Here is a 26,287-nt window from a genome sequence, read left to right as displayed (position 1 = left end):
AATGGATACCAGATTGGTGTGTATACGCGTGTGTTTCAGTATCCTCTTTAGTGTATCGGTGGCATAGCTTCAAAAGTCCCCGTCCCCTCATTATAAAACTGGAACAAACTGGCTTTGCCAGAGAATGTGAGGGTAGCTAACAAGACCAGTCTGTGCGTGCATGTCTCTGTGTGTGTGTGTGTGTCTCAGTCTAACTTCATATTCAACACAGATCCTAAAAAGAGCGATCTTGCCAAGCCACACAACCCCATTAACTCAGAGGGAGGGATGAAGCGAGGGAGGACGAATGAGAGGGAAAGATTCAATTGGATGGAGCTTTTCTGCAGGCCTAAATTTTGAGTCTAATGGACTTACCATTTATAAACTCAAAAACGAAACACAGCCTAACAATCTTTCTGCTCCTACAGTTGGCGTTACAGATTTGCTTCTAAAACAGAAATAAAGAATGATGTTTGGGAAGCAAAGCGTGCAAACAAACAACCAATGTGTTGTCTATCCCACTTGCTTGCAGTGGGGATACTCTCAGGAGCGTAGCCCAAAGATGTTTACAGAGCACATTTGTTGCCATTTCCCAAACAGAATTAAATCTTTCTGTGAACAGTGAGGATTCATGTGCGTTTAAAGATGTCATCAGGATTCTGAAGCATAGTCAAACATGTGCACTAAGCAGGAAAACCCAAACCAAGCAGACTAAGATGAGCATTCCTCAACATGGGCAACAATATATTTTGTGATGTTCTGGACGTGCTTTTATGAGGCAGGTGGAGCTCGAACACCTGCTGCATTTATGAACCCGATCTCATCACAACAAGAGCATGCAGGCACAAATATCCACAAATAAAATGCCAATATGAGCTTTACTTCATGTGAGACTCAATGAGATAGGGCGCATGTGTAGGTGAAAGCATGCAGCTTGCACTGACCTCTGCTCTGACCCTGCCACAGGCTACACTGTGTGTAATGTAATCCCAGTGCAGAAACATGTGTGGGCGTGTGTGTGTATGCATGTGATGGGACATATACTCACACAGACAGCAGCAGCTTTTAAGATGCTAACATTTAAAGATTGCAAAGGTTTTAAAGATCAAGAAAGGATAATGTGATAAAGCTTTGCTGTCCGGACATGTGGAAGGTGATACTTCTCATTTGTTTTTAGTCATATTGGAATAACATATACAGTGTGTATATCCTTACACTGCCCTTGCACATTGACTGTGTCTACTAGCAGAGCCATAGACATGATGATAAGCCAGACACTCAAAAATGGGGACCTAAAGCAATTGTTCTGTATACTGTAGAACAACTGATGTATACTGTGCACATTTCACTTGTGCACAAAGATGTTGCATGGTGTTTAGAGGCTCTTTGTCTGAACTATGCAATGTGGATACATCTAAAAACAAACACAAACAAAACTATAATATGCTCTTTTTTATGGTTGACCTTCTGTTTTCATTGAGTTTGTTAACTCTTAAAACGCCTCTACCATCTCGGCCCTCTGACAGGACCATAGCCGGGTTAGGACACTCTGCATGCTCCTAAGCTACAGGATGCCCTCTAGAGGATAAACAGAAGCCCTTGCCAAAACTGACACTCACTCTCCAGTCATGTCCTCTGAGTGCAACTATTTTTGTCCATTTGTCCAGTTATCTGTCAGCCAGCACTACAGAGAACAATAGAGAATAGAGGGGGGACCTAATCACACACACACACTTCCGTTCGTTGCATTCCTGCTGACTGCTCGGAAGACTGGTCAGACCAGGACAGGCCACAGAGCAGCTCAACCACTGACCCACTTTGACTCAAGTTCAAATTTTTACTGAACTTGACACTTACAAAATTACATTTTACTACGATCCTTGAGAGCCACCACAAAATCAAGCATAGACCAGCACTTGTCTGCCACAATTACTTCAATGGGTACAACTAACAATTGTTTTCATTTACTCATTATAACTATTATTATTATGGATATTACTAATGAATAATTTAGCAAAAATTAATAAATAATGCCCAATGCCTATCACAACTTTAAACTGCAATGACATGAGATGGAGTAGAAAAAGCAACATATCGTATTTAGAAAGCTGTATCCAAGAAATATTTGACAGTTTTACTTAGTGACACAAATTGTTAGTAATCACAATAATGTCAGTTTTTCTGTTGCTAATTGGCTGAATGAATTGTTTTCTTGGGTAATTCTTCTATTCTATTCTATTCTCTCTATCTGTCAAACACAAACAACAAAACTATCTGGTGATTGGACTCAAATATTTAGCAATTTTTCTTCAAAATGTGATGCAGCACACATATCCATGTCAATGTGACTGACTACGCTTGACATAATAGATCAAAACAAAACAACTTGTGCGACTGAAAGTGTTTAAATCCTCACTACAATGCCCCATGCACCGCTGTCATTGGTTCGCAGCAGTGTTCACTGACAACTGCTTTAAGCTTGTGGAAAGTGTCTAATTCGTGGCCACAGCTGGGGACTTGAACCAGCACCACCTGCTATTTGGTCTGACAGCTCTTTGTTATCTCCAGCAACAGGTGACCGGTCGCAGCTACCCCGCAGAAAATGTGTAGGGAGCTGAACTAGACAGCTGACAAAACAAACTCCCCAGGCACAATATCGGCTTGCAGTCAGTTGGCTAATTCGGAAACATGCAATCCAACTCGAGATGACACGTCTCACTAACTTTATGTTAATAAGCTTACAATAAGGTGACATAACGTTAATATTAGTCCTCCGTGACTTCAAGCTGCTAACTAACACGAGCAAAGGAATTAGCCACCCTGTTAACCTCGTAGCTATCCAGCTGTGTTCACCAGTCCATCACCACCATAAAAAGCAACAACAGCGAGTCAAAAACACCCAAGAAAACTAGTAAATGGCCGTGCAACTATTGATCAATTTGACACGAAACTGTGCGTTTTAACCGTGCTAAGTTAACCAAAGGAAACAGGTGACTTCATGTTGGTAGGATTCCCATGTTAAATGGTTTTCTGTTGACTGGTTACCGCTAGCTAGCTAGTTAGCATGTGTTCACGTATCAGTTGACTTAACGGTAAGAACGACAGCAACAGTACGCGACATTAACTTCGCCATTAGACCTTTATTTTTAAATTTTCAATCACCAGACTGCTTCAAATCACTATAAACTGTTTAATGTCAATAAAGTTAAGCTCTCACTTAAATGAACCATCGATGTGACACGGTGCGGACTAACGTTGCATGAAAACATTCAAGTTTTACAGAAAAAAAGACACTAACGCGTTAACTTAACGTTACATGTTAGCATAGCTAACATTATAGATAGATAACGTTACCTGGTCTTGTATCTTCAACACAGCCATATTCCCCGTGTAACACCGAAAGGAGGGAGTAACTCGCCCGGGAGTTACTATAAATTAACCGGGGGGGCGGAGGGGACTGACTGAGGACAGACTCTCCAGAGCGGAGTCAAACGCTGCCGCTTCCCCCCTCTTCCTTCCTGCCGCGGACAAAGTCACCACATCATGGGACGTGAATGACAAAACAGGAACGTCGGGACCGAAACACAGCAGTCAACAAACTGCACACAACACATACATAACCGCAGTACACGCCGTTGACAGCTCTGGAAACACAGTCTCTTCAGCAACAACAGGCTGAAGGGAAAACCATAAATTCCGAACATTTACATGGACATTTAAACACTACACCTGCAGTATTTTACTGTTACTTCATCATAATTCTATTTCCCGCAACCCACAGTGCAAATGTCACATAGAAATGACTCATATATCCACATTGATTGTTCTTTTTTTTTTGGTATTTGTAGCGCTTCCAATATATATTCATTGTACTACTTATATGAAATATTGCAATTCAAAAGTGGCACATTCCTGTCTGACAGACATACATTTTCTGCTTTTGACAATGTCATAATGATAAAAAAAAAAATCATTGTCACACAAGCTCAAGCAGTGGTGGAAGAAGTATTCACATCCTTTGTTTAAGGAGAAGTACCAATACAACAATGTAAAAATACTCTATCACAAGTAGAAATCCTGCATAAAAAATCCTACTTAAGGAAAAGTACCAAAGTTATTAATAACAAAATTAAAGTAGTGGTTTAACCCCTCATGTAAGACATCATTACATTATTTACACTGAAGCATCAATGTGTAAGCAGGAAAAATGACGGGTGGAGCCATCTATTGAACTCATAGACATCCGAAATGTGCTGTAACCACGACTATGCTGCTTTTTGTAACATGTCAGAAACCAAAAAGGTTGGAAGACACTGGTTCAGTCTTTCACAGTGTGTTGTACTTTAAAAGTTGATACCTTATTCATTGTGACAAATCTTCACCTCAAAAGTAACTACAGCTGTCAAATGCAGTGGAGTGGAAAGTACAATGTTTCTCTCTGAAATGTAATGGAGGAGAAGCATAACATAAAATGGAAATACTCAAGTAAGTACAAGTACCTCTAAATTGTACTAAAATATAGTACTTAAGTAAATGTACTTAGTTGCTTTTCACTACTGAGCCCAAGAGCTCTTAGTACAGTAACGAAAAAATAAATTATTCCGACAGTGAACTTAAACCAGATTTCAAGCTGATGTTTACTGTACTGCAATGTACATCACTTAAAAGTAAAACCTGTTTAGTGTTGTTGTGATTGTATCTGCCTAAAAGCCTCTCACTTCCAAACTGATGATTTATGAATACATACAGGGAAGAAAAGCAAAACACATGAACACACACATTTGCAATGATATACAATGAGCATCAACACACTGCTCAGCATGAGGACTGAGTGAATCCTTCCATAAATACACCACTGGACTAGTATCTCCCACTAAGTAGATGTTACTGCAGAGGATCAGAATCCGGCAATCAAGGCAGTTTTTGACGCATTCATGACATCTGCAGGATTTTGCCCATATGTAGTTTTCAAACTGAAGACATGACATTAAGACCCTTTGGTCCGTGAAATCTCCTATGCTGTTTGAGACGGGAATTATTAGAAAACTGTTTGCCACATATACCACATTTGTTTCTCTTTGTGTGGCTTTGAAAGTGCTGGACAAAACTCTCTTTGGACTCTAAACGTTTTCCACAAATTCCACACATTCGAGTTTTATCCACTGCGTGTGCTTGTGCGTGTGTCTTCAGTGTGTATATGTAATGAAAAGTCTTTCCACAGGCTTTACAAGAATGAGGGCCTGTGGCGTTCTGACTGACAGATAACTGTGTTGATTTCTTTATATTTAAACTCAAGGGCGGTAAAGATCTTTTCACAAGCTTTCTCCTCTTTGAACTGGGTGCCTTCAAACCTGAAGGTGTATGGTTTGTCTTCCACTCCTCAATCTTGTCGTCAGTGTTGTGCTGATGTTCCCCTGCTTGCTGCCATATCTCACCAACTCCACTATCAGGCTGAGGTTCCAGAGGCTGAGCTGATGAATTACAAAGAGGATGTCCCTTGCTGCTTTCCTCACTGTTGATTTTAGTGGGATCTTGAATATAACTGCCCACACAGACGATGTTGAAGGCAGAGTATTGGGTGTGATCGGTCTCCAGACTTTGTTCTCCCATTTGACTGTTTTGTATTTGCTCACCTTTAATCTGCAGTTGCTCTGAGTTCTGCAGCTCAGGATGACTCACTGTGGATAAAGAAAAAAAAAAAACACAACAAAAAAATGTGTTCAGTTGTTTGCATCAAGTTTTAACAACAAGTTTTAACATGCAGCGAAAGTGAATTCTGCATGCCATTCTCTCCCACCAGACCTAGTCTCGACATTTCCTGTTCCTCTTTAATTTGAAGCAGCAGCGAGGTCTTTTCGTCCTTCTGGTCCAGACTGCTGAGCTCCTGCTGACACCAGGGTTCAGGACTCAGGGGAGCCTCCTCCTCAAAGGCAGAGCCAGAGGGCTGATTGACCTCTAAGGCGAAGGACAGAGCAGTGCATTTTATTCCCCGATACAATGACAAATGTCTCTTTCTTTACAGTCAAAATATTTATCTGAAGGCCTCAGTCAATGCACATCTGTGGCTATACCACCCATCACATTGTTTTAACAGATTTTCACTCAAAAATACATAAATGATCAAAATAATGCTGACGCTGATTTTATCTTCAAAACAATATGTTTTGCCTCAAAACACTTCACAGCAGTTTGAGGCAGACATGGTATACTGTCGCAAAGGACAGCTCAAAATATGCCTCCAGTAACCGAAAGCAAACAGAAAAAGGGAAGAAAACACTTATTATGTGATTATACCAGAATTCCTCAGAGAGTAAAAACACGAATAGCCAAGCTTCTTTCTTGAGATGATGAATGGAGAGTTATGCAAGTGCTGTATTTGTTTTTTGGACTTATGCAACAATAATTTCCAATTAATTGCACTGCAGTGTTCAGAGCATTATTCTGAAACTGACAAGGGTAATAATTCATCATTTGCAAGCAACTGAGGGGCATCAGACAGACGGTGTACTAACCTGCATCTTGGCTTTGCTGCAGTATTGCATAGCCTGTAAAGTCAAAAAGACACAGCAATATCCGATCACATCAATAATTACTTTACTAATAAAATAATAAAATGGTTTTTAGTACTAGAATAACAACCATTAACCATTATTATTTGCAGTGGCACTAGCACACATCTAAAGCAGAACTGAAACAACAAAGTACAGGAATGGTAAAATAACAGCAAAGTCGAGAATGCCAAGAAATTGTACTTACAATGTTGTTTAGATATGTGCCGCTCAAAGTTACATTTCCGATAAATGATCTTCCTGCAATATGGGCAGTGCCAGTGACTTCTGCGCTGGATCCGGTCTTTGCACATACACGGTACAACAAATTTTTCTGGAAAGAGAAAAGAAAGCCTATTGACCACTAGAAAACACCTTTAATAGCTGGGTGCTTATAAGAACATTGTTTTAGCATGTCTTAGCACACTCCCAGGGTATGAAAAGCAGCCAACACACTTGAAAATGTCTTGGCTAAGATAACAAAGTATCAGATTTTGATTTCAGTTTTAATAAAACTTACCTTTGCCACCCTCAGTAAAATGTACAGCAAATAGATAATGCTTCCTCATTAGGTGCGTCTCAGTGGCTTCAGTTGTCTTCAGACAGTAGGGACAGTTGCCTTTGGCTGCAAACTTTAGAAAGTCGGTGCGTGATGTGAAGACACACTGCAAATCTGGAAAATAAATGAGGACCTAGTTTAGTGACAGTATGGTATTAATTAGAAATGTGTTTGCAGTGACTGACTAGGTGCGTCACACTGGTGTGGCTAATGGTGCTTACTGTTAATTTTCCAATATTTTCCTCACAAGACTTCATCAAGAATTGATTTTACGTCAGAGGAGGATTTATTGTTAGACTTAAGTCCTACCACTGGAATGGCCGGGGCCTTTTCTGGCCTTGCGGGGCGGACTTGAATCTGATGAACATGGGCTGGTGGCAGCAGGGCTTCTTTGGTTGGCATGGCCTGCTGCAGAGAAAAGAGAAGAACAAAACAGTTTGGGGTTTGGGACAGGGATGTAAACATATTGAGATAAGTAACAACAACAACAACAAAAAGCTTGTAAGTTGTTCTGTTATATTAAAAACTGTTTTCTGAGGTGTTTACTCACAACAATTAACTCTGTTCTAGGGTCCAGGTAAACCTTGACAGCGTGACAGTGACCCTGAAACTGAAGCAGCTAAATGGAATTCAGCTATCATTAATTTATTATTTACAACTGTGCTTTTCCTGCAACCACATGTGAAAATGTTGTCAGTGAAAAAGACCCGCTGAGAGATGTTTTACTCGACACATGTGTCATCATCAAATCTGTCAGGAGTGACATGATTCGAGCCTGTATTTTCTGTCATTGACAAGTACCAACTTGGTAGGTGCACAGAATGACTATGCTACTGCTGAGGCACCGGTCACGACATGCATTGTAATGCTTCAGTTTCCAATGATGTGTTGTCACTCTGGTTTATTGGTGTATTATGTTTAATATATAAATTGTGCATAATCCTATATAAATGCAAAACTGCCAAAAAAAAAAAAAAAAAGAAAAAAGAAAAAGATAAAGAAAAAGAAAAAGCAAGTAACTCTTGGTGCTGCTCCCATTTCTGCATCATACACTAATATCACTGCTGACAAACAATTATTGTGCTGCTGGCATGCGTCACTTTGAAGCAGCTAAACTAGTGGTGCTGGCTGTGTTGATGTCCACAGCTAGCAAACCATGTTCGGACTCGCATTATGAATAACAACCGTAACATTGTCCAAATATGTGTGTCATGTGTATTTTACGATCTTAGTAGCTGTTTCAGTAACTCAATTAACGTTGGAGCCAGAGTTCAATGCGTAACATGCACAACAAGGTAAGATGTCAAACACATGAACGCACTCGGTCAAATCAACAGCAACAGATAGCACCTGTGTTTAGTTCGAAACGTTAGCTCTCTCATATTTTATCTACTGTTTTGAGAATTGACATATACACACTAGTTGTACACTTAAAACATGCTACCTCTGTAATGAGCATAACATTACAGCTAGCTAGCTAACTAACTACGAGTTTTAGGGGTTTTCTTCTTCTTGAACGTTGCCTCGTTCAGCATTTCAACTAACATCAAACCAAAACCCAGAAAAATAAGAACGTGAGACATTTCCTAGTTTCTTCATGGTCAGGAAATATATAACGTTAATGTTACGAAACAACTATTTTAACTTGACAACACTCTGCACCAATGTTTGAAGCTAGCTAGCTAAACAGACCCTAAGTGAGTGCCAGCTCGTTTTTCAATCGTTTCAACATGAACGGTCAGATATGAAAAGCGGTGAAACTAGTTTGTAGACTCGGGGGGGTCAGAGGACGACACCCGCCGCCTAGAGCGCATGTAGTTCGGATGGACCAACCTTCTTTTTGTGGTAACTTGGCTTTGAGGATCATGTCCAGCAGAGAACGATGGCGGTCGTTTTCTTCCTTCAAACGGCAGGTCTGCTCCTCGTAGTCCGTCATAGTTTTTTCGATAGCGCCTAATATTTCTGAAGCAGCGGTGTGAAGCCGCTCGGTGACAAATATTTTCAGGTCTTCGATTTGACCCATCTTTCCACCTTTTGTAAACACGCTCTACCTCCACCAGGAACGACGTACACGGGAAGTGAGCCGAAGTGAAAATGAAATTTCCGTTTAACCCTTTCAAAGTAAAAGCCCTTTGTTGAAAATCACAGTTTTAACTTATTGTAGTTATAATAATGTGTGTAATATATTCTGGGGAAGACAGGTGATCCATCACCAGGTGACACCTTCAGTTCAGGCAGCATGAAGAAACAGTTCACTCACATTTTTATATTGTTTATTTAAAAATGTTCCAATGTTTGTAAGTGTTAAAAAACTGTTTAAAAAACACTGTCAACATACTTACTGCACTACCACAATGGATATAAACTGTTGTATGAAATCTTGCTTAGCTGTTTGCTAAAATGAAAGTTAATACCCTATCCCACTATTTGTGCTAATTTTCTCTATTAAGGTTGTGATGCATTGTTATCTGAATATGTAGCAAAATAATAAAGAAGCTCTCACAGTGCACAAGCTTAAGAACATGTCCTCAGTCTGTTTTGGCACGTTCCAGTGGTCCTGAGGGAATCTGAGAGAGCCTCTTCCCGCATGACAAGGAGGTGGGGTTGCAATTATATCCATAATCACAGCAGTGCTGACCGTCCGCACAACACTGACCCTGAATAGGAATGAGGCTTGGTGTTAGAAAAAATACAGTACTGACAGGTAAATTACTGCAGTAAAGACGATAAGCACATTCATTTCTTGTTTTTATGGCAAGAGCAAGGACATTGAAGTCTATGTCAGCTGAATCAGTCTGCAATGTATATGATGTGGGTCATTTTATAGCTCTGTACATTAAACCCTCTATATTCCTGTTTGCCTAAGCACTTTTATCAAATCATTTTCCTTCAGGGCAATGCGGCATTATTTCATGATGGCTTTAATATTTGATGCACAATCCATACCAGCTGGTAGGGACAGCAGCTCCATTGGCCACCGGATCCTTTGCAGCAACTTGTCCCTTGTGCGCAGAAAAACTTGGAATCACAGCGAATCACTCCAGCCTCGTGGTTGTTGCTGCTGGCTTCTGTTAGAGCTGCCATTGGCCTCTGCCAAAGGTAAGCACAAACTGAGCATTATACACTGGCTATTATCTAAATATTTAATCATAAAGATGTATTCATTTATATTTTAGCTAGCTAGTCCTTTGTGATTTTTAATGACAGATTTTTGAATTCCCTAAAAACCTGGTTTATTAAGTATTTCTCAACAACATCAAATATTAAAAGAAAATTACGCAACGATCAAAGTAAAATCTGCCAGTTATTTGCAAACTGTGTTGCTTTGTAGAGCTCAGTGGAGCAGAATAATGTGATTTAGGTGATATGCAATTCTCAGAAGATTTGTTATTAAGTAAAACCTTTCATATGCATGTTGTATGTAGTCATTTGATCCATTAGTAATTATTGCAGCACTTTTAAATCTAGGGAAAAAAAATATCCTGGGGTATTGTATTACTGGGAGTTTTATTTATCAGGATTTGAACACTAAAAAATGCAGCTAATCTGCTTTTTTAGGACTTTGTATGTCGGGTTTGATTAACAATGCCTTGCCAGTATAAACAAGCCAATACCTGTCATCACATTGTGATTCAGATGATGCTAAATCCTGATTGGTGTACAGAAGGACGTGACTTCACCTTTTTTCCAAGTGAGCTTACTTCAGACCAGCGGAAAAAAAAGCAAGAACAGAAACCAAGGAATGCAGAAAACTCATGTGAAACAGCCAAAAGTGTCAAAAAAAAAGTATCTTCATGTATTCCATCACTTATAATCAGAAGCCAATTGAGAAAACATATACACCACATATAGAAAGAAACATTTACCTCTTGCAGGCTGCTCTTGTCCTGTGGAGCAGAGATGAGAGTGGCAGGGACTGAAGACAGAGCTTGTTTGGGGGAGAAAGGATATCTCAGGCCCTGCCTCACACAGTGCGTGTAAGTGTAGTCACAGTCGAAGCCGTAAGGGCAACAGTGGAAGCCATCCAGACAACACCTGCCCTACAACACACACATTTTACACCAACAGTCAATCCAGATTAGGACCAATACTCCTTCAGATTAAGACACTAAACTGTGATCACATAATAATAATAATAATAAAAGAGAAGTTTGGTTGCAAAAAAACTTTGAGTTCATTCCAGCAGTAGATATAAGGGATTTCATCTTGTCTTCTTCCACAAAATTATGGAGATCAACTCACGGGAGAGTAAGGGCAGCAGAACCAGGCGCCTTTTGGGTGTCTGCAGCAGGTGGTGCCGTCGGGACAGACGGTGTAGCCGTCACAATAGACTACTGAGCTCCTGTGTTGATCCGAGACGTGGTTGTTTTCAGGCTCCTGGAGGCTTGATACAGGTCGGACTGGAGGGCTTGGTTCCTCCACAGCCTTCCTCACCATGGGTATGCTCAGCCACGGCTGGTGCTCTTTCTCACACATCTGGGTGACCAGGTTACAACGAAACCCGGAAGGACAGCAGTGGGCCAAGTCAGAGCAGCAGACGGCCTGAAGGCGCACGGAGACGCGACACGCGCACAGATTACGGGAGGAATATTCCCAGCAGTCCTTCACACCAAAATGTTAAATCTTAATAAATGATCATGCTTTATGCATTGACAAACGTTGTTTACATTTGGGTATGGACAGCAGCTGTAGCCATGCCGAGTCATGCAGCAGGTGTCCAAATCCGAGCAGACATTCCCGTCAGGACATGTATTGGAGCAGGACGCGAAGGGCGCCGCCAGCAGCGCCGCGAACACGCACAGAGCTGTCCTCAACATCTGCACGAGAGGATTCACATGGAGTGCCGATGGATGGGATACAGCGCGTGCAGCAAGGGGGAAATAAAATAAATATCTGATTTTGTGAATTCAATGCGAAACTTTCACTCTCTTTCTTCACCTACGTATGACTTTCAGTTTCTATACTGGCCTTGACGAAAATCTTCCTTTTCCTCAAAACAACCTTACTGAGCAGTAATAATACACAGAAATGAGTAGGTACAAAGCACTCACTGACAGTTCGGCAAAGACAGGCCCAAGATTCAGTGGATTTTTGATTTTTCTTTTTTACTAACCTTGTGCAAGTGATTCCACAGCTTACTGTAAAGCGTCTCACACTTCCTCTATAGTGAGACTACAGACAGGCGCTCTTTATATGGCAGGTTAGACACTCCCTCTGGGCAGAATCTGGATCTGGACCTGAGCATCACACCCCTGGACCCTGCGACGGCAGCTCAGTGGAACTACTTCACATTAGCTGACCATACTTGGATAAAAGGAGGGTTGGGGTAATCATTGCTTCAGGCTGCAAACACACACCCTCACCTCTCAACGACTGATCGCGAGACGAGCTCATACTAACCTTAGGCACTATTATATTGTTTTCATCACATGATCCGCCTGTAAAAACCTAGTTCAAAGTGAAGTATGCTTTTAAGAAACTGTTTTACAGTTCAGTAAACACAGCAGTAGAATGTAATTGCACTTAAGTACATTTTACACGTTATATGTACTTGAGCACTGTACTTTTTTACTCCACTGCATTTAGTTACTCTGCAGATGCAATATTTTACATACAAAACATAGCTGGCATATCAATGCTTAAGAAATGATAAAATATAGTAATCTCATAGGGGTCACTCTGCTTAATGAGCACCTTTACTTTGTGATATTTCAGGTACACTGCTGCACATACAGTGCAGAAGGGAAACACATATCAAACAGGTAGGCTGGTTACCTTCTGGTTGATATCCTGTTTGTTGCAGCACTGCTGACCTCAATGTAAGCTGTAAGGAAGTAAGACAGTGAGGTTTCTTATGAACAATGGCAATAAAAGCCAAAGCAAGAAGAAAAAAAAAAGAGACACAAAAAAGTCCCACAATAGAGGTTGTAAGTAACAGCAATAAAGGCTAAAACAATACTTTATTAATGAATTCCCATTGTTTATACAATTACACTGTAGTGTAACAATTCAGAACAATTATCCCTTGTATAAATGTTGACTGTGTAGCTCACATTTCTTATTGTAAATCCAACTTCAATATGAGGCTGGCGAGACATCAGGTCTACATGCATGACACAGGCACTAGCAGAACAGCCTCATCTAGCAACTAGAAATGCAAGATGTCAGGTTTCAAGCGGAGAGAGGAACTCCGACAGGTCAGCATACTGAAGGTGAAGGAACAGTGCGCACGCAAAAGTTTGGGACCCCCTGTGAATATTCGAGAGAGTAGCAGATGAACTGATCTCCAAAAGTCATCAAGTGAAGGATGAATCATCTTCTTCAACATTGTGAATGCATTATTTTTGTTTTGTATAATTTGAGTAGAAGAAACGGAAAGGAGCACTATGCAAAAGTTTGGGCACCCCAAGAGATTTGAGCTCTCAGATAACTTTTTTTTTTTTTTTTTTTACCAAAGTCTCAGACCTAAATTAGCTAGATAGTGCTACGGCTTGTTCACAGTCATCATTCGGAAAGGCCAAGTGTTGCAAACGTCAAAGCTTTATACATACTCTGACTCCTAAAACCTCCTCCCAGCAATCAGCAGCCGTGGGCTCCTCTAAGCAGCGGTCTAACACTCTCAAGTTCAAATAAATTATGCCCACAAAGCAGGAGAGGCTGTAAGAAGCAAAGTGTTTTCACTCAGTTGTTTCTTCAGTTTGTATTGTAATGTAATAAATAGCTGTCAAGAGGAATGGTGGAGGTCAAGTTAAGGTTTGGAAGACCGAGAAAACTGCACAAATATGACCTTCATGGAGCAGTGATCAGAAGAAAACCTTTCCTGCATCCTCACAAAATTCAGCTTCGGGTGTTTGCAAAGGAACATGGAAACAAGCCTGATGCATTTTGGAAACAAGTCCCGTGGTCTGATCTGTAGACAGACCTCAGGAAAGCAGTACATGCAAGACGACCCAAAAATCTCACCGATCTAGAAGCCCTTTGGTAAGGAAGAAAATCCCCCAGACCAGAAGTGAAAGAGGCTGACTACAAAAAGCACTGACAGGCTGTGATACTCGCCAAGGGGGTGTTACAAAGTACTGACCCTGTAGGGTGCCCAAACTCGTTTGCTTCGGTTTGCTTTTTTGTCATTTTGAAACTAAACTAAAAGATGGAAGTAAAAAAGTAATCTTGCTTCAAAGATTAAAGAACGTCATGCCCTTTGGAAATGTGTTCATCTTTTCCTCTCTTAGCTATTCACAGTAACAAACTGGGCCTGGCAGGGATGCTCAAACTTCTGCATGCCACTGAAAGTGCTGGTTACACTACAATCTCCAAGATGGGGGGGGTGGGGGGGTGGGTATGTGGAACTCACTTCAGTCCTGTTGTTGAGGATAAATCAAAAAAAAAAATATCCACAAAAAAAAAAAAAAAAAGCATGGCAATAAAAATCAACGGAGGATATGTACCAGTAGTTGCCACTGAGAGGGATGGGAGGGGCTCAGGGACTCAAAGAATCCCAGCATTACAAGTCTGTCGGTCTCTTGCTCGAGCGTGATGACTGGAGCTGGAGAGGAGAACTTTTTAGAAGTCAAAGGCAAAAATAACACTACTAGTGAACTGTCAGGAGGACGAGGGAACCGTACAGCTACGGTCGTTAGTCAAGCTCCGAGTCTGACTGCGATGCTGCCTTCTTTTTCTTTTTCCTGCCGTGTTTCTTGTGCTTCTTTTTCCTCTTCTTCTTGGATTTGTCCTGTGAACATAAAACAATAGATGTTTGGCACTTTTTAATTAAGCCATAATTCTATAGCTTGATTATGAATAGTATGTATTCAGTAGGGAGTGTTGCTATACAGGTAAGGATTTTATACCAGTAAACTTCAGGCACACACTTAAAGACATATCGCTGCACAATGCAACATCTCTGCACTTCAGTATCTGTATTATTAAAATGTATGACATGCACGACTGTCTGCAATCAAATCTCACCCACTGAGAAATTGTTACATTCCTGATATTAGTCTTTTTCGTAGCCATCAGCTAAAAATCTGATTGGTGTAGTGTAACTCAAAAGAGGACATTAAGTTAACGTCTCACTGTGATTTTCTCCTTTTCTTCGCTGCTTCTCTTTTTCTTCCTGGCTTCGGCCTACGGGGGGGGAAAGTTGAAATGAGACCATGAGAAGAGGGAAGTCATGAGCTATACGCAATTCTAAAAATCCCTTTTCATGTAACAGACTTGTTTCACAATTATGTGACACTGTAGCAGCAGTTAGGTTTACAACAGAATTAAACGAGGTCATAAGATCGTATGTTTCTGAGCCAACTTGTTTTCTTCTATGCTGAATTTTGCTCCTCCTGGCGTGGGTGCACTTTGGCATTAATGTTGGTCACAAACATATGACAAACTCCTAATCTCTTTTTGCAATATGAGACAATGACTCGACCACGTTGATGTTAACAGAAGCTGCCGAAATCCCTTCATATCACTCATGAAAAACAGCATTAAAACTGACGTAACAGACAGGCCTAAGCGATGACAACTGACTGACCCCAGGCCTCACTGCTGGACACCCCTTCCCTGTCACAGCATTAACAGAGCACTGTGCATGTTCAGTGCTCGGCTAACACGAGAGGATGGCAGATAAAACGCATGCAAACCTCTGGCCATTTTGGTGAGGGCTACATGTTTAGACGGTGGTGATCTGTGAAGCTTTCCTGACTGATAATTCGACCATCTTGGCCCACTGTAGTCACATGCTCTCTCTCGTTCACTGAGGTGCAGCAGCAGTCTGCCTCACTCGACATTTAGAGCAGCACCACCCTCCTCCTGATTTAGGCTTATGGAGGTCAAACACTGGCACACTTTGGTAAATAAGGAGTTTTTAAATTAGAGACAGAAACTCAATTAAGTGATACTGTATACTGAAGAGTGACAGACAGAAAGCTTATGGATGACTAAGTGTAATATAAGTGTGTTTAGGTTCAGATCTACACTGCAGAGGAGTCTGTTGAACCAGTGACAACCAGAGATTAACCTGTGACCACTGTCTCATATGAATGCGTCCAGCTGTGATAAATATTCCTTTGTCACTGGAGTCGTCTCTTTTCAAAGAGTTATAACAGCGATGGACATGGTTTTCAACGTGTTTTTATTTATTCATTCTTTTCATGTTGTCTTCATTGTAGAACCAAGACACAAGTGCCAACTGAGTCCTTATGATACGTTGACTCATTCATGTGCAACGAAGCACATCACAAATTTGTGTCTACAGAGATCTGCCATGCATGCCCTTTCCGTTCTGCATGAAAGGCACACAGCATTACTAGTTTGTATTCCTGAGCTTTATTTTGCTTTATACAAAGCAAGAGGGGCTACTAGCAACCTTGTCAGTAAATAAAATGTTGTCACTTAACAACAAAAAGTGGTGAAAGAAATGTGTTAATTTAAATGTGTCCATCCTAACACTGTCCTACTGGCAGTTCATGAGCCATCTACAACCATAGAAGAATAATACTTACTACCTCCTCTCCCTCAGAGTCCACAGAGGACTCTGAAGATGAGTCTTTGTAAGATCGCTCGGCCTTCCTTTTTCTTTTACGGCTCTTGTCATCCTGACAGACACAAGAGTTGCATCACAGTTATGATTCAAATAGCGAAAACAAGGGTCAAGCTAGTTGACTGAGTTAGTGAATAAGAGGAGGTCACCTTATCTTTGTCCCATTCTTCCTTGATTCTTTTCTTTTTCTTCTTGGAAAGAAAAACATTTAGATTAAATAATGCCAGTTTAAATATCCACTCGAAGTCATCGTGGGACAAGTGTTTGACTGCACACTTTCAACACCACAACCCATTCAAAGGCAGCCAACTGTGCTGTAAAACAAAGAAAAGACCTAAAAGGAAGAAAAACCTTGCTTTCAGCATCAGATTCTTCCTCTGAGCTGTCTGATGCTCTCCTGGCTGATGACTTCTTTCTCTTCCGTTTTTTCTTCACGCTCTTCTTTTCATCCTAAACACACACATATGGGATGCAATCAAACAGTGTAGTGCTGCATTTTGCTGAAACTACTGTCTGGAGTAGCTGAGCAGATCTGTGGGACTGCTTTAAAATCGATCAGTTTGAGCTGCATTAAGTCCTATTTATTTCCCACCGGTTAGTAAGCTCAACCAATTCACTCCACACAGTTAAAAACACCTCAGTGCACAGGAACCTACAGTACTCCAGAACTGTTAACACTGACCTATGACAGATCATCACACGGCAGGCAACAGTTATAATCGGTCAGTGTCAGTGTTGTGAGTCATCAGGCAGAGCAGCTTTGGGTGTTTGTCTCTTTCAGGGACCATGCTTAGAAATTACAGCAGATTTTGGATCTAAGGACATTCATTTTCTATTTTGTCTTTACAGGTTAGCAATATATAGTATCAGGGCTCCAGACTAACTGCAGCACCGGTGTGAAAATGAAAACTTCAAGCGCACGAACACAAAATTCAGGAGCACTGATTAAATCAACATGCAATGCAGCGCATTCATTTTCCCCCATCTTTACTACATTACTGATAAATGCTGGTAATAACAAAACAATTTGATCTTATATTTTAAAGGAAAAAGGCACAAAGCCTTTCAATTACTTTTGCAGGGGAGGCTGCAGCACCTCCTGAAACCAGATATAAAAACCACCAAATGAGCTGCATAAACTACAATGTTTTCCCCTTTCTTATTGGGGGATATAGACTGAATGTGTAGTATTGTGGAAGGAGAAAGAGGAGTTGCTTTGTTTTTTCCTCTGTTTACTACTATTCCTTGTGATGTTGACTCTCTCACACACAAAAACACTGAGGCGATTTAGAGAAAGTGTTTCAAGCGTCCCATTGAATCCGAGTTACAGACATCAGGGTCAGACAGACCCCTGGAAAGAGTTCAGAAAGTAGCTGACGTTACTGCCGGTGTACAGTCACAATTCGTACAACAGGATCTGTGATTTGCAGGGCTCTACACTAACTTTTCCACTGGTAGCACTGGTGCGACCAACTTTCTCAGTTGGTCGCACCAGCACATGATTTTCCTATGAACTGGGCACATGCCTTGTCATTGGCATAGGTTGGGTTCACACTCAGCCCGTTTTTTTCCATCAGTGCGATCTGGGATTTGAATTGTGTGAACGGGAGTTCCTCTTTCGCTATGTTATAGGCAGTGTTAAACTTAATGACCATTTCGTTCTCTTCTGTTGAGCGATTACTCTCATCCATCCGCTGAAAAAAAGTCGGGAGGGGCTCAGTGTTTGGGGTGATGTATTGGTCCCGACAGGTTTTGTCTTTTATGCTGTGGTTGTGTAACTTCACAGTTTCCAGCTTAAATTGTGTCGACCCCGTAACAAATTTAGTGTTGCCTGCAACAGACGGGCCACACTGTCGACACCAGACACACAACATAGTTCCCCCTTCGTACCGCAACCACGGGTACTGTCAGCCATTGTGGTTGAAAGCAGTACTTTTTTTTTTTTTTTTTTTTTTTCACCTGCTGTTCGGCCGGTCTCTCCCTGTCCTCCTCATCAACAGTAGGCCCACCGTCTGATTCGGCACCTTTTGTTGGCTCTACCTAACCACCAGTCTCCTCCTCTCTCTCCTTATTTAGTTTTTGGAAAAAATCAGCAATAGACCGCTTCATTTTTGAGAATAGCGAAACGCTAGTCTTGGTGTCTTGAAGTTCTGTGCACAGCGCGTTTACGCGACGGCGCTGTCTCAACAGGAGAGAGTGCAGGTGGAGGCGGCTGACTAAACCAGTGAAAAAAAGGCCGACTTTCAACCACAATGTCTAACACGGAGCCATAAAACTGATGCGCTCGCACGAACGCGACCAGATGAAATTCTTACTCGCAAACTCTGAAAAAAAGGTCGCATATGCGACCATTTTGGTCGCAGTCTCGAGCCCTGATTTGGTTTATTAAAAACAGAACTGGCAACTAGAGCTCACTCTAAAATATGCAGGTTTGTCACAGTATTCATTTAACAATGCTGAAACGTATTGTATTGAAGTCTGTGACGACTTACCTCGTCTTCAGATTCTGAGGAGGAGCTGCTGGAGGAATCAGAACTCGATGAGGAGGAGGAAGATGGAGAATGCTTGACCAAAACACAATGAAAGCAGGGTTCATTAGACTGAGCTTATTCACTTGTTTGGGAATTGGAACACTATTGTAGGAGGAGTAAATAAGAGATCATCTCAGAGGACAAGTATTGTGTTTTCTTGTGTGTGTGTGTGTGTGTGTGTGTGTGTGTGTGTGTGTGTGTGTGTGTGTGTGTGTGTGGCACAGCTGGCCATCCAAATACTGGAAGTCTCTCCTCACCCTGTTGGATTTCTTCTTCTCTCTCTTCTTCTTCTAAACACAAATGAAATGCCAAACTGAGTGAGGATGGAGGAGATTTAAGAGTGAGATCATCCACACGCCTGATAAACTGGAGAGAACGTACCTCTTTTTTCTCTTTCTTCTCCTCTTTTTCCTTGTCTGTTGTCTTTTTGTCTTTCTCTTTGTCTTTGTCACTACCACCCAACAACTTCTCTCTGTTTTTTGCCAGCTCTCTCCTCCATTTCTGAAAAAAGAGGAAATGTCTCAAAAGGGTATTCATCTACTGCTATATGTATGTACTTTCAGTTAAAAGGCGGCCAAATCTTGACACTTTGCTTTTGACACTAATAGCAGGGCCTGAAAATAAAGGAAAACACTGATGGGGACAATAAAAGGTCAAACCTCTTCAAAATACAAACTTACATCATTCATTTTGTCCTCAAAGTCAGCCAGGGCTCGAGAGCCCTTCTTCTTCTTCTCCAGCTGCTCCTTTAACTCTTCCCTGATGAAGAGACAATAAATCATGTACTACACAGCAGACATTTGGGAGGATCACATCAATCCAAACTGAAGAAAGTGTCCGTCACCTGCAGCTCTTCATCTCACCACTTCACTGGCTGCTGCTTTTTAAAATTCCTCCAATGCAATATTTAAACTGATCCTCCACTCAACAAGAACTCACAGTAAACAGACACTGCGTGACCAAATTCTTTCCCAGCATTTGTTTGATGAATCATGTTTCCTGTTTTCCAAATCATTCGCATTAAACTATAATTCAATGAAGCCCCTTGGCTGACATTATGGTAGCATACATGAATTAATGTTCCTTTTACGTTTTTCATAGTGCGCTGAAAACACAATTGCTCTTTGCATATAGCAAAAGGGAACTTTCATACTGGCAGTGGAATGCAACTCATAATTAATTAAATGTGCCCCCTTGTGGCTAAGACTAAAATTCATTTCATTTAAGACAGAATTCTATCAGATATGAGATTTTACAAGACCCCTAGTTCACACACAGCTATGAATTGTAGAGCATCTCCCTCTCTGCTCGCCATCTTTGGCAGCACTGTTGTGAGAATACTCTGTCCTGGAGTATGCAGCTATACTGACTCAGATCAAAAAAGGGAGAGGGTGGTCTAATTTTTCTGCTGCAGTTACATGACATCAAGGATGCAACAAGTCTTCAACACTGAACTAATGAGGACAAATACTGTTAAATCACACTGAGATCAGAAAACCTGAATTCATGTCAATCAATCTAAAAGAATTTCTGTCCAAGTACACAAACCAGACACAGATGCAGTCCCCAGTCTACCTAATAACGTTGCATGAAAACAGACGTTTACAATGCAAGGCTCCAAGCTGCAGCTGACAACAGTGCAGAGGTAACTGCCTCTTTTGCCAGTGTACCATTTGTGAGACAACAAATGACACACTTACTCCTCAGTGCAGTCTTGATACTAGACTTGCAAACATTACTAATAACTTATTTAACTGCAACAAGCAAACCTGAAATATTGCAAAGCCCACACACCAAAATGCAAAGCCCAACTGTCACTTTAACAGTTACCTCTCTTAGCTCATAGGATAAGAGCCGGCTCTGGCTGTCTGTAGGGGGAACCATGAACTAGAAAACTTCACATCCCCCTCAAGCACCAGCTTCTTAAAGGGCTACATCTATGTGTGGTATCAAACAACACAACACTCGGGAATAACTGGAGAATGTAGCTGTGAGATAGACATTTGTCTCTTCAGGGTCCCCTTCACTCACCATGTTGGTCGAGGTCTGCTTAAATAATCCTGTATGGTTGGTCCAGAGTTCTGGGCCGGTCCCCTGGCTCGTGCAGCAGCAATGGGGTTAATGTACGCCTGGAACACCAGAGGAAAGCATTTAACACATTTCCGATGCTGGTTATTGAAATACAGATGTCAGGTTATTGCACACATTATTACTCAGCTGTGTCGTTAAACCGTGTTCTGCAGTACAGCTCTACAGCACCACACACACCCTGACAATAACCATAAAAATATAATAGAGCCATTTTCATTGTGCTGACGACTTGATTTCATAAGGAGTCTTTATGTTCGAGTAGTGCAACAGTTTTACTTAGGTGTACCTTCTATACAGTCAAAGAAATGTACCACACGGCAATTCCTCCCAATCTGTCAGCAGGCATCACTTTCGCCATGTTGACAGAATAAATATACAGGGAATCACTGCACTAACGTTTAGCCATTTAGCTAGCCACTAATGCAACTGGTTGAATAGGTCCCTGCTTGTATTCCAAGGCTGTTTATTGACTGAAAAAGCAACGACTAACACTGCGCAACATCACCACGTCACAACATTGTCCAAAATGTTAGGTGCTTAAGTTAAATTGCAGCTCGCGCAGCTCCACCAGCACTGGTGGAGCCTGAGACTCGTCTTTTGCAATTACCTACCACACGAAGCCACCAAAGCCCGGAAAATGTTGACATTGAAAACGTTCTGTTGTATTTTCAATATGATTTGCTGAACTTAAGTGACCACTGTCTAGGCCTTGCAGCAGAATACCTAGCAGAGGTATATATTAGCTAGCCAATGCTAGTTGTTGCGCTAAGCTCTGCCTGTGTTTAGCATAGCTAGCCTACCAACTGAAACCGTGTGACGGTCTCGCAGCTTTGCACGAATTATGTAACATAACTCACCACTCGATTGTCTCTCTTGCCCATATCGAGTTAGCAATGGGGGAAAATATCCGAGAGAAAGAACAACCATCAGTGTTACCTAGCTAACATTGACCTAGCCACATCAGACTGCGTTTGCTGACTCTTCTTCTTGATGTCTTTTTCGGCAGATCGCAAACAACGTAATGGCGCACTACCGCCACCAGCTGGTAGGAAGTGTGGACAGAGACTGAAAATTTAAGCCACTAAGACTAGGGATTCACACAGTAAAAAGATAAATAATAAAAATAATAATAACCAAGAGCACAAAACTAGTACATCCTCTCGAACAGATTTGGTCTCCTCAGATAATAAACAAAAACAGACAGCATCCATCTCCTGAACTTCTTTGTAAAATATCAGTCTCTTCTCTCAACCACCTTTCCTTCTACCTGTGCTTTGTTTTTGTTGACTCACACTCAGTCCCATGATCTGACTTCTATGTCTGATGTAATGCTATCAAAATATCCGCTTGTTCAATGGTTGCATGTCAAACTAATAATACTGTTAATATTTAATGCACACCCCTTATGCTATGGCTCCAGCCTGTTCACTTTACATGTTCCTCCATGTGGTAGTTTTGAAGATGACACTGATTTGTAGCTAAACAGACAGAAAACACAAATTCGACTATACAAAAATTATTATTATTATTATTGTTTTAAATGTGTTCTTGTGCTCGTATGACATACGAGCACATTGTTGAGAAAAGGCTGTGTGGCAGAATGCAAAGATAACAAACTACAACAGCAGCTGTGTTGCATCTGATGTTTCCTCATTCCAAAAAAAAAAAAAATGGTACTTTATAAATGAGTCCAAAACAAGATTCACAAAAAGCTGCTTTTTATTCAAATGGTGCAACACAATAAGACACCAACTCTAGCATTCATACTTAAGTATAATGCCATGATTGTGTTTTTCCTAGTCTCCATTTTTCATATGCTAGAAACAAATGTGACACAGGAAAATATGTGGAATTTGAGTTATACGATGGACCAAGGTACCTTGGCTTCAAAACAGTGACAGTTCGAAAAGCTCGAGAGTGGACTTCAGTTTTATGAGATTGAAATGTATTACAAACGGGTTAACTCATTAGAGAAGCATACAGTGATTGAATCAAGTGGAATGAGACCAGAGCAGTCATGATTTTAATTGTAAACTTCTATGTCTAAAGTATTTGGAGCTTTCATTGCATTGTATGCACCACTGATACCAGATATGAGTCCTTATCAGATAGAAAATTCACACAGTGCTTAGTCGAGCAGACAATTACATATGCATGGATCTACATTGTGTTCGCCGTCTAGCAATTGAAAGTTGCTGGCAAAAACAGTTCATACAGGCAGTTATCTTCAGACAGTAATGACTACAGTAACATATATTTGATGAACCTTGGAATGACAGTAGACTGATCAATGACATGATCCTGGAACAGCTTGAAAGAGAACCTGAAGGAGTTGTGATGTGGTCTGTTAGTAGCCCAGAGATGTGCAAACTGTGCCCGAAAGGTTCGGACGTCCATAACAAGAACCTGAGAAAGTAGGAGAGTGTGTCTGTGTGTGTGTGCTAGCAGCACTACCTGTTAGGAAAACGTTAACCAGTGTTAAAATATGTTACTGTTCTGCAAGAACTACTACATACAAAAATACAACTCTGCATAACTTGCTTTTTCCTTGCTGGTAAAAACGGGACTGGAATACAAAGACTGAAAAATAAAGCAAAAACTGTACACAAAATGTCTGTGCATTATTTCATTATCAAAACCACGGTAAAATTCTTAGTCGCTCTCAATCCAAAGCAAATGAAATTCAACAAGCACCCCAAGAGCCCACCCGACATTCTCAAGACAAAAGACTCCTGCCATACAACATTCCACTGACCCTCGCTAACTCTACATCTATCCATTTTTACGACGTATCTATGGGCTGACGATGCACATATCAAAAGGTTTCTATCATTACAGCTTGTACTGAGCACTCTATATCGTACAGTACCAATGCCTATCCTTTATACATTCCTTACATTGTCAAACTATTCTTACACAAATTCTATAATTATCTAAAGAGTTGGTGTAATTGGTGTAAGAATATTGTATGCCCCAGCATCTTTAAAAAAAAAAAAAAAAAATAAAAAATCAAGTAACAACTTGACTAAAACAAGCATAATAAGACTTGTCAATAAAATTAAAATTAAATACAGAATATTGGCGACACTCTTCTGTGCCAAATGTATTCATGTTGAATAGTGCTGGTGGGACTTTCTCCACCTATTGCAAGCCTGTGCATTACTGTGTCATTCGGATAGTAAATAATTGTATTTTATAATGATAATTCCCATGATGGCAGACTAGAAGCAAGTCACAAACACCGAGTGAGTGGCAGGAACGTTTCTATAAGGTTCTTTCATCATTGTCTCAGCGCTGATATCAGCCCATTATGACCAGTTCCTTGAAGAGTGCAGAAACCATTAGAATCCGGCTACTGGTCTGCAGTTACTCAGGACATCCTCAAGGTGGCAGTGACATAATACATGTAGAACTGGAATGATAAGTCAGGACATGGCAGTGAGTGGCTGGATTGTGGTGCCTAATAATGTTTCAATCAGTAGGCGTTGTACATGATGAGCGTGCTAAATGTCAGTGGTAGTGCACACACTAAATGTTGCGTACGTATCTTTGAGCATGCTTGTACTGTGTATCTGCTCACTGCACACACCCACAGTAAGCGTAAAGGCAGGCGAGGTCCATGCTGTCCACCCAGGCTCCTGTATGGTCCGGTCCCCCAGTCAAGGGGTCTCTTGTGAGGCTAAACACAAGATCCTAAAGCATCCTTTGCTCCGTGGCCTCCACCGTCCGTCTGCCCTCTACTACCAGTCAAGCTGAGATGCAAGTCTCTTTTGCATTGTTAACAGTCAATCATCAACATTTAACGACCTAAAAGCAGCAATTACAATCCATCAGTTCATGGAAGGAGGATAGCTTTTGTGCATTTTCAGGGAGTGAGAGCGGCGTCGTCCTTATTGACACCATCTTTACCCTCTTTAGGAGTACTTTCCTAGAGCTTTGTACATTGACTATAAAAAAAAGCATTTGCCCCCTTGGTCTCGTTCTTGTTTTGTTTCTATGTATAACACAGAAACACAGTTGATTAAGCTTTTTTTGACACTGATTCTCAGACCAAATGTCTCTCCAAGACATCAAAAACAAATGGATCTAAACGATGTATTATCGCTGTTACAGCCGACTGTTTTTTAGAACTGTCATAAACTCCATTATAAAAACAGAAGCCTGGGTGCATTTCTAGCTTTATGGCCAAAGACAAGGCCACTGTTGAAGAATCTCATGACATTTCAGCTTCCATTTGCCCAAAGGCATGTGGGAGAGAAGAAGGCGCCATGGTGGGAGGACACCAAAATCAAGCTTTTTGACCAACAAACTAAGTGCTATGCAAAGCGTGGTGATGGTTGCATCATGTTGCAGCTATGCGTCTTTGCAGCAGGAAAGCCTGTGAAGGTAGAGGGTAAAATATAAGCAAAAGCGGTAGAGGGCTGTCTTCCAAAGGACGACGCTCTAGTGGCCAAATCGCAATCCAGACCTAAATCCAATTTGTGGCAGAACTTAGAAACTGCTGTTCGGTCGTGCTCACCACGCAACCTGACGGCGCTTGAGGACGTCTGCAGAGAAGAATGAGGGAAAACTGCAGGATCCAAACAGGCAAAGATGATGCAGGTTCAACCACAAACACTCAAGGCTGTAAAGGATGCCAAAGGTGCCCCATCGAAAACCCACGAGAGGTGGAGAATGTTAGATTTGTACTTAAATTCCATCTGTTCCTACAGATTTATTTCCACTTTGTCAGTTGAGATTTATCTGCAGATCAGTGTCAAAAAAGCTTCATCAACGCACTTTGATTTACCGCCGTAAAAACAATAAAACATGAATAACATCAAGCGGGGGTATGCAGAATACTTTTTATAGGCATGTATGGGATGATGAGGGTGAGGGAGGACGGTCAGGCAGTCCTCTCCTCCATAGTGGGCTTGTTGCTGGGGATGGGCTGGGCCGCGTACACACTTCTACTGTGGCTGTCCACACTTTGAAAGTAAGGGTGACTCAGTGCGGCAAAGGCTGATATCCTCCTGGAGGGGTTGAAGGCCAGGAATTGCTGTGA

General features: G+C 41.3%; 4 protein-coding genes across 8 annotated transcripts in view; all 4 read right to left on the bottom strand.

Moving 5' to 3' along the window:
• Positions 1–3,800: 3,800 nt before the first annotated feature.
• On the bottom strand, positions 3,801–9,179 carry LOC143334885 (uncharacterized). The gene is made up of 7 exons (XM_076753839.1): positions 8,920–9,179; positions 7,396–7,494; positions 7,048–7,200; positions 6,736–6,861; positions 6,492–6,524; positions 5,782–5,934; positions 3,801–5,657 (listed from the first exon to the last, which is right to left on the bottom strand). Exons 1-7 carry the CDS (start codon positions 9,107–9,109, stop codon positions 4,948–4,950), a joined length of 1,464 nt encoding a protein of 487 aa, XP_076609954.1. The 5' UTR covers positions 9,110–9,179; the 3' UTR covers positions 3,801–4,947.
• Positions 9,180–9,343: 164 nt separating this feature from the next.
• Positions 9,344–12,371, bottom strand: LOC143335345 (progranulin-like). The gene is made up of 6 exons (XM_076754702.1): positions 12,200–12,371; positions 11,754–11,903; positions 11,329–11,628; positions 10,953–11,126; positions 10,033–10,176; positions 9,344–9,743 (listed from the first exon to the last, which is right to left on the bottom strand). The coding sequence occupies exons 2-6, from the start codon at positions 11,901–11,903 to the stop codon at positions 9,615–9,617; spliced, it is 897 nt and encodes a 298-aa protein (XP_076610817.1). The 5' UTR covers positions 12,200–12,371; the 3' UTR covers positions 9,344–9,614.
• A 640-nt stretch (positions 12,372–13,011) lies between these two features.
• fam133b (family with sequence similarity 133 member B) lies at positions 13,012–22,247 on the bottom strand. Of its 4 annotated transcripts, none has more exons than XM_076754703.1 (11): positions 22,101–22,247; positions 21,184–21,281; positions 19,833–19,911; positions 19,534–19,653; positions 19,410–19,442; positions 19,114–19,185; positions 16,973–17,071; positions 16,771–16,812; positions 16,584–16,676; positions 15,160–15,210; positions 13,012–14,815 (listed from the first exon to the last, which is right to left on the bottom strand). In XM_076754703.1, the coding sequence occupies exons 1-11, from the start codon at positions 22,122–22,124 to the stop codon at positions 14,720–14,722; spliced, it is 807 nt and encodes a 268-aa protein (XP_076610818.1). In that variant the 5' UTR covers positions 22,125–22,247; the 3' UTR covers positions 13,012–14,719. The 4 variants fall into 4 exon arrangements, with proteins under 4 accessions (XP_076610818.1, XP_076610820.1, XP_076610819.1 ...); XM_076754705.1 differs by having other exon boundaries at positions 16,587–16,676; XM_076754704.1 differs by having other exon boundaries at positions 16,771–16,809.
• A 706-nt stretch (positions 22,248–22,953) lies between these two features.
• cdk6 (cyclin dependent kinase 6) overlaps positions 22,954–26,287 on the bottom strand; it is a 35,774-nt gene continuing 32,440 nt past the window's right edge. For both annotated transcript variants that reach the window (XM_076755244.1, XM_076755243.1), the window contains exon 8: positions 22,954–26,281. In XM_076755244.1, the coding sequence (XP_076611359.1) occupies positions 26,129–26,281 (153 nt within the window). In that variant the 3' untranslated portion in view covers positions 22,954–26,128. The remainder of the gene's footprint in view (positions 26,282–26,287) is intronic.

The sequence above is a fragment of the Chaetodon auriga genome, chromosome 17, assembly GCF_051107435.1.
Source record: "Chaetodon auriga isolate fChaAug3 chromosome 17, fChaAug3.hap1, whole genome shotgun sequence".
NCBI classification, from domain to species: Eukaryota; Metazoa; Chordata; class Actinopteri; order Chaetodontiformes; family Chaetodontidae; genus Chaetodon; species Chaetodon auriga.
This window is presented reverse-complemented; position numbering and strand designations above follow the sequence as displayed.